The sequence below is a fragment of the Poecilia mexicana genome, unplaced genomic scaffold, assembly GCF_051168715.1.
Source record: "Poecilia mexicana isolate PSO_F unplaced genomic scaffold, ASM5116871v1 scaffold_19, whole genome shotgun sequence".
NCBI classification, from domain to species: Eukaryota; Metazoa; Chordata; class Actinopteri; order Cyprinodontiformes; family Poeciliidae; genus Poecilia; species Poecilia mexicana.
Genome location: NW_028263388.1, coordinates 6,736,513 through 6,745,041, shown reverse-complemented (window position 1 = coordinate 6,745,041; position 8,529 = coordinate 6,736,513). Strand labels below are relative to the sequence as shown.

The window sequence follows — 8,529 nt, the reverse complement described above, 5'->3', positions numbered from 1 at the left end:
AGAAACTGACCAAGTCTACATCAAGTAACAATGTATTTTTGTGAATTGTAAATTTTGTGAGTATATTCGTTCGTTCATTCAAGGTTCACAAGAGACAACAGAAAAAAAATATGAATTAAGACCAGAGATTAAGTCAAATTTTCTCCCCAGTAGTTTCACACACTGACGTCGCGAAACTACATTTCCTTGCCTGCGTTTCTCGCAGCTGCCAGAAATGCTCCGAAGTTCACTGATGCTTGTCAGCAAAGTCATTGCAGCGGCTTTATTTGTGAGGACTGCACGGCTGAGCTCAACCACACAACTTCTCTCTTTACTTTTTTTTTTTTAAATACATGAAAGTCTGATGACTCAGAATGTATTAATAAATCCAAAAGGTGTCCTAAATTTTAACATCGAATAACTGTAGTTACTAACAAAAATGTAGTTTAAAAAAATGTATCAGTACCAACCTAGAGAAAGTAATTGCACCTCTAAACAATTGGCAATGAGATTTCTACATCACTATGGAGGGATTTGGCCCAGTCTTATTTGCAGAATTGCTTGAATTGAGCCATATGGGAGGAATGGTCTCCCTAATCAGGTTTAAGTATGGATTATGACACAACCAGAACAAAACCCATTTAGAGGTTTACTTGCTGGTGTGCGTTGGATCAGTGTCTTGCTGAAAAACCCAAGGAAGGGTCACAAATTGATCAGGGTCACGTCGGTTTGGATAACTTTCTTCCTTAAAAGGTGAAATTAGCATTTGAAAGAAGAAAAACAAGAGAAGAAATGAAAGAGGGCCAATGATTTTTCAAACCGCTGTACATACTGGTGCTAGATGAAGTTTGAGCTCATTTCTCTATAATTGTTCACGCAGCAGCTACTTATTCAAAGCAATCACTTCCAAAAAGTCGTGATTGCCATTTATAATTGCTTGGGTTTGTTTATTAGTGCCTGTTATAATTGCTATAATTACACTAATCAGGCTCCAGTGACAAAATCAAAACAAAAATATCATAAGGCTTCATTAATATGTTTTTCTATTATTAAAACCATTGCAGACTTTTCCTGTTTTGCTTCTCCCCATCAGACAGAAACAATTTGTGTTTGCCTGAGCAGACACTCGCTCAAATGATTACAAGCAGGGGCGCCGCCAGGAATCTTGGGCCCCATGACAAAAAATTTAATTGGGGCCCCCCCATGCAACTACTGTTACAGTTGCTTGAGTCCATCTCCATATTTGTTAAAGTTGTCACCATGTTGTGACAGTTTTCATGAGACAGATCATCTGTGAAAAGCATCAACCTCCTCCACCTCCTCCCTGAACTACTATTGTTAGCTAAAGTAATGCACCATTCTAACCAAAAACAACCAATCAGAACCAGGACGGTCTTATTGTTGTTAATCAACCTCATTCACTCATTGCTAAATGTGCTAAAGGCAGAGCGACAACTTATTGTTACAGGAAAACTGTTTATCTGCCGTCATTGGTAGCTATGCTAACTAAACTGAGCATTCACAGTTTGAATCTGCAAACTAAGCTTAGGAAAAAAGTAGTGGCTTATAGTCCAGAAAATACGGTATATGAAAAAAAATCTAAATGCTCTCTGGTATTGTTCAGGGGGCCGGACCAAATGTGGAGGCGGGCCAGATCCGGCCAGCGGGCCATAGTTTGGGGACCACTGCGGTAGAGCAACAATAATGGATGCAAGCTGCCTTTGAAATCTAAACAAGAAACAGAAGATGAAAAAGAAGAAGAAGGAGATGAAGGAGAAGAAAGCGCTTGTTGTCATTTAGCACATGCTAGTAGCAGACATGAAGGATCAGCACTTTTACTGTTACAGTTACCGTTCGGAAACTACCGTAATCAGTTAGGTTAAATCTAAACTTGGCACCTGCTTCTTTTTCAACCGTAATGAATGTGATATTCGATTGACCTGTTATGATTCAAATTTTGGGTGTCCACCCCCCTCTGCTGCTGCATCGTTGTGGAAAACCTGGAGTGGGAGAGAAATCTGCAGCTTATAGTCCGGAAAATACGGTATATTATTTGATAAAATCTTTGAATTTTAGACTTGCAAATCAAATTCAATACTTTTAATTTAGTATTTAAGATACATTACAAAGTTTACATGTTAAGTCCTAAGAATATACAGACTTTATGAGGGTCTTAACTCTGTGTGAGTGTTAAAGGGTGGTGGTGGGGGTCCTCCTAACACACTGCGGGGGAAGTCCCACACCAAACAGCGACATCATATCCAAATTAGTTTCCATGCAGAAAAACAGGACCGTCTCTCTCACACACCGTTGTCTTCAAAAACAGATTCTCCCTTCGTCTCACAAGGTAAGTGATCTCTCCTGCAGAAAAAGGAATTTTTTTTTTTTTTTTGGCATTTTTGAATAAGTTGAATGCTTGTATAGAAAGTTTTGATATAATTCATCGAGTAGCCATATGTAGTTCAATTCTTTCTGCAGTTGAATTTACACAGAAACAAACCAGAAATAAAAAAAAGCAGCTGAGAAAGCCACCAAATAACAGAAAATACAAATTACGATCGTGATTTTTTTCCTTTCTTTTGGCTATAAACACGTTTAAAGTAGTCGCAGGCTGAACTTGGTGCTTGGTAAATAAAAAAATAAAAAAAACAACAAAAAAAAACTACAACAGACTGCTGGTTGCTGGGGTGTGACAGATGTACTCAAGAATAAATCAGGCCTGCAGCTCTGAGCGCGAAGGCAGCCGAGGGCGGAGGAGATCTGTGAGCTTTTCACACTCCGCTGCTTCACTGCTCGCTGGAGCAGAGAGAGAAAAAGAAGATACACACTCTAAAGAGACAAACGTGTTTGAGCTCAGGCCAAGCTGAGATGTTGGTAATTATGTTTCTTTTCTTTTTTTTATGGTGAGGGGGAAATGGCTCTAACTTTTGCCATGCTTGCTCAGAAAGTGTCTCAAAAGACCATAAGAATTAGCGGTGTTTGTAACAGCAGAAAACATCCGCTGAAACTCTAAGTACGAATAATATGCACAAATAATATAATATTTAACTGGCATGAGTGATATTTGGCTCAAGTGTTTGCACTATTCAACTGTAGAAACTTTCCCGAAGGACCAAAACCTGAAGCTTTTGTGTACTCTGAAGATCATTCAATAGTCGTTACAAAAATAAGGAAATACTGTGCTGCCAAAATTCTAAAAAGGAGGCTACTTCAATGATAGCTGATTAAATACATATTACACATTTAAAGAAACTAAAAATATTCTCAGACAATACAAGAATTTATCCAGTAAAGCTTCATAAAAAATGTGCCAGTGTCTCTTCAGGCTTAACAAGGGCCAAGTAATCAGATTACCCACTGATGTGTTTTGTAGAATAAATCTCTTATGAAATATAAAGGGCCATGTTTTTGTTTTTTTAAGACCTAAACAGCAAAGTGCTTTGGAATTCATAGAAAAAAATATGGGAATCAATAAAGTTCAAAAGTATAGTCTGAATTAACTTTTTTTTCTGAATGACAAATTAAGACAAGCCCTATTTTGAATTTTAAAGCCCAGTCTGACCCCAGCCCCCTATTTTAAACTAAATGCTTAAGTTTCACTCTGAAAGAAAACTTAATATCCATCTGAGATTTTTGGGAAAGTAGAAGACAATTTCCAAATAAAACTACATTACTTAAGTGTTTTGATTTACCTCTACAAATTTAGAACCAACTTTATGTCAAAAACCTATAAGCATTCATAATGCAATTTGATGTTTATTAACTACCTGTGACAGAATAGAGCCAGCTGGGGAAAAAAATCATGGTGATATCTGCATAAAGCTTCACTTTGGCTATAGATATATTCTTCCCAATATTAATTTTAATTTAAAAAAAAAAATAAAATTAGACCTAATTTTGAGCTTTGGTAGAATCCATTTCAAACTAAACTTATATCCATCTTCAGTAACAGTGTGTTCTGTACATTTTTCTACTAGCCTAAAGCTCAATGACTCAACCTGACATCTTAGAGCAGAAGATAAGGATAAACAGAAAGTAACTTGAAGACTTTCACAAACATGGGATCACAAGGCAGCCTCATATGCAAGGCCTTCGTAACATCATTTGTTGCCAACATAATTATGATTATGGCACTATGACCTGCCCTAAAGCTAGACTGAGTTTCACTTAAGATATATCGTCAACCAAGTGTTTCTTCTTACTTCTGTACAATGCTTATATCAGAATCAAAGATCTCAGCAACAGTAGAAAGTAGTTTTCTTAAATTATTAACAAGCTTCTTGAATAACAGCAGCTGGATATGTGGAAGTTTTTGACATTTTGCCATGTTAAAACCACAAACTGTTAATGGGATTATATAAGAGAGTGATAAATCAAGTTTGCTCCAAAGAAAGATGACTTAATAGATTTTATTGAAACCTAAAACAACAGATCACCCCGAAAATTACCAAAGAAAAAAAAAAATCTAATCCTGTGACATATCAGAGGTTTAATCAGTTATTAAAGACCATACACCGGCCCACTTTTTGACTACTTAAAAGTGTGCTCTGTGGGTGTGTGTTCTTTTCAGAGTGAGGGCCTCTGGGGGGCGATGGGTAAGGGATGCAAAGAGGGTGAGCATCGAGATTCCTTAACCAGATCATGTGTCCCCTGTCGCTTATTATGTCGGCAACTGCCTACATCCCCCAGTTGTGCCGTCTACTGTGGTGAGTAAAGTATTCCATCATTTTCAGATCTTTTTTGGAAAAAGACATTTTGAAAACGCATTATTTTGTCTTCCACTTCAGTTATTCTCTATGATGTGTCATTCTGTCCCATACAGTTGAATCCAGAAGTTTACATACATTGAGTAACAAGATGTACACATTTTTTCTCACTGCCCAAAATTAGATCAGACCAAAATTATTTTGTTACATGTCAATTTGATTGCCATCTCTTTAAGCAATGAGGGAAAGCCCGGTCTATGATGTCATGGAGGCACACCTGTTGGAGTATTTTAAGCACACACCTGATAGACACTTCTTTCTTGTTTGACACGATGGAAAAGTCAAGAGGATTCAGGCAAGGAAGAGAATTGTGGAGCTGCACAAGTCTGGGAACAATTGAAAGACGCTTGAAGATGGTGTCACTATCCCTAATGAGTAAAGAGCATCATGTAGAAATATTGAAGAAACATCTAAAGCTGTCTGCCAATAAATAATAGCTTCGGCACAGATGGTTTTCCAAAAGGACAATGGCCCTGTAACAATTCAGCCAATGTGATTGGCTTAAGGAAAAGAAAGTCTAAGTTTTGGTGTGGACATCACAAGGAAGTCAGCCCTATGGAGAATTTGAGGAGAGACCTGAAAAGGCAGCCAACAAACCTGACTGAGTTATGCCAGTTCTGTAAGGAGGAATGGGCCAGAAGTCCAGCAAACTATTGCAAGAGAATTGTGGAAAGAACCCCAAAAGGCTTTAGGCCAAGTCAGTCAGTTTAAAGATGTTGCTAACACGTACTGAGGGAACGTATGTAAACTTCTAATCTTAAAGTCACTAAATAAGTCTCTGACATGTTCTTTCAATCATTATTGTGACATTTACCAAATAATAATTTTGGTAATTCTGACTGACATAAACCAAGAGAAGTTTGGTCTAGAGTCTAGACAGTGAGGAAAAAAAATAACTTTTTATCCTGTGTATGTAAACTTATGGTCACATGAGTAAGATCCCACAAAAAAACCACACTGAAGTTCACACTTGCTGATATTACAAAAATGAAATACGTTAAGTGTCCAAAGTCTTGTTTTTCTAACTCCTTTCACTTTTCTTTCCTTAAGAGGCTGCACTCTGCAGGGCTAAGCCTGGCCACTACTACGACAGGCTGGTGAGGAGATGTATGAAGTGTGCAGACATTTGTGGTAAACATCCAGCAGAGTGCTCCCCACACTGCCCGAGTAAGTACCACTCTGCTAGGGATTTCAGTTTTGAAATAAATGCCAGATTTACAGTCAAGAATTCCAGGCAGAAAAAACTAAGAAGTCCTAGCTTGGCCATTGTCTTTCTATGCAATTTCACTCGATTCCCATCTCCCTTCAGAGCTCCCTCTGTGAATTTCTCCCACTGAGCTTGATTTTTCCAGTTGAATTTCAAATGGGCCAATTAGCAAACGGGAGGAAGAGTTTTCAACAATGACCTCGATTTTTGTGTTGTCTTTAAAATTGTTGTCTGACTACAATGGATTGTAGATTTGGCAATGGCAGCAGAGGAAGTGAACACAGCCATTCAGTAAGATATTCTTTTTGTTTCCTCCTTCAGCTCAGTCAGCTCTGACGGCGACCATAAGACTCCCTACTGAAGTTAGCAAACAGGCCGTGAACACCAAGCCACCTCTAGGACCTTTGGACCCTGTCATCCAATCGTACGCCCTCCTAGGTTTATGCGCAATACTGCTGCTTTCCAGCCTGTGTCTCGCTTTGGTTGTGTTTCTGAGGAGAGGAAAGGCCAAAAACTCAAACACCAAACCCACAAGTACCAAAAACCAGAAGCAGACAAGTGCAGTTCAGCCAGGACAGGAGTCTGGCTTTCCAGAAAGTCAGACTGGAAGAAGCCTCAACGGTTGGTGTGGTAAAAACTCAACAGACCTGATTGGTGAGGTTACTTTTCCTGGAATGTTATTTCTGTCATTTCTAGATTGTCCATCCAGTTCAACCTATCCCCTTTACCGCGAGTCATCAGAGGATTCCTACCCAACGGAGACCTGCGTCTGCGTCCACTGTTTCCCTGACCTGAGGGGGCTCAGCCAGGACAGCAACAGACAGCAGAGACCATCCTATTCATTCTACCAGCAGGGCATCCTTCATAGAGCCCACATCCAAAACGGGGGTTCCCTGTGGACAGGGGGAAGCCTGAGTGCCCAGCAGGAGGCAGCGGTGGGATGAGGTCCGTCTGCAAAACTAGAGCTGGAGGATTGGGATATCGGAGGTTGCTAGTTAATGCACAGTTGACTGATAAGGGAGTGCTCAGTGGTAAAACGCAGAACTTTGTGGTGACCTGCAGTATTTTAGGCCTAACAAGCAACCATGATACTTTGTTCAAACTAAGATCTAACTAGGTCTGTAGCAGACACATGAAACTAACTTTAAGGGATACTTTTACCTCATGCTTCTCAACGTAACATCTGTTCTGACATTTTTCTGTATAGTTTCTCCATGACAGCACTTAAAATACAGTCAAGGAGCAACAAGGCAACTCTGGTTATGCTGGCTTGCAAGGACATAAAATATCACATTTTGTCACGCTACAAACACAGACTTAGTGGATTTTATTAAGATTTTTGTGGCAAACCAACAAAAACGAGTAATTAGTGAAGTGAGGGTAATATTTGCCTAAATGCAGTAAAGTAGACTCCCGCCCATTTTGACATTTAGTATTCACAGAGTCACCTTTTTTAGGACATAACTCCAAATTTGTGAAAGATTTACTGACGTTTTTTCCTAGAGCATATCTTAAATATTCAAAAGAAAAAAGATTTTAGAAAGTTGAAATACTTTTACACGATGCTACTTGACGAGCAAAGTAGCCAATCCAGGAGCAGCATTCATTTTACTTGCCACTGATTGGAAGCCCCCCAAAAAGTAAAAGTAAGGAAGACAGTAGATGCTAGCATCTGGGATGATGCTAAGATATATTAATATACATGAAGGTATATTCCATTTTAGACCATTAAAATAAGCAATTATAAATGTTTTAGATGGGGAGTCTGAACTGTTCACAGATTTTAAGTATTCACAGTCCTCTGCTAATAGCAGAGGTCGACTGTACTGAACGTTTGGCAGCATTTTTCCTCAAAATCCCAATAAATCATGCTAAAGTTATTGTTTTAACGTGACAAACTGTGAGAATATTGCTTCTGTAAAGATTTGCTTGATATCATCCTTTTTTTTTTTCAAAGGTTCAACTCTATGTAAAGTGCTTTGCTACATTTTCATAGGCATTTGCTTGTCTGCCCAAGAAAACGAAACATGACAAATAAAGAGAATTCCAATGAGTGGTAAAATGAGCAGAAATACTTGACTACTAAGAACAAGTGTAAAGGTCAAAGGTTCCTGCAGTCATTTCTAAAACGATTGGGTAGAGATAGTCTCAAAGCTGAATACATGCAGCTTTTAAAGCCGTCTGGGGAAAAACCAGTACAGTGTTGAGAATTCTGAGTCACCACAGATGCTGATCAGTGGTTGAGTGATAAATCGACCTGATATGCAAACTCTTGACTGGATTTTATTCTTAAACATAAAATCACAAGGTTTCAGTATGAGGGTATCAACCTTTCTGAAGTGGGAACACAAGGAAAGAATATTGTAGAGGATATAAAAGTGTAAACAAACCTAATAAAAATTTTGGGTTTTTAATTGTTCAATCCAATTTCAGCATTCAAATGGGTGTTTTAGTTTTCAGTTTCTGGCTCAGCAGTTCCAAAAGAAACGTTTTTATATGCATGTCGACTTGGCTTTGATCCTGTCTGACGCTATAAAATAAAAATCTCTCACATCCATCCTGTTTTGAGGTGTGAAA

At 38.6% G+C, this 8,529-nt stretch overlaps 1 protein-coding gene across 1 annotated transcript; it reads left to right on the top strand.

Moving 5' to 3' along the window:
• Positions 1-1,929: 1,929 nt before the first annotated feature.
• On the top strand, positions 1,930-8,379 carry tnfrsf13b (TNF receptor superfamily member 13B). The gene is made up of 5 exons (XM_015011248.2): positions 1,930-2,326; positions 4,550-4,685; positions 5,796-5,912; positions 6,274-6,573; positions 6,649-8,379. The coding sequence occupies exons 1-5, from the start codon at positions 2,255-2,257 to the stop codon at positions 6,894-6,896; spliced, it is 873 nt and encodes a 290-aa protein (XP_014866734.2). The 5' UTR covers positions 1,930-2,254; the 3' UTR covers positions 6,897-8,379.
• The last annotated feature ends 150 nt before the right edge of the window (positions 8,380-8,529 follow it).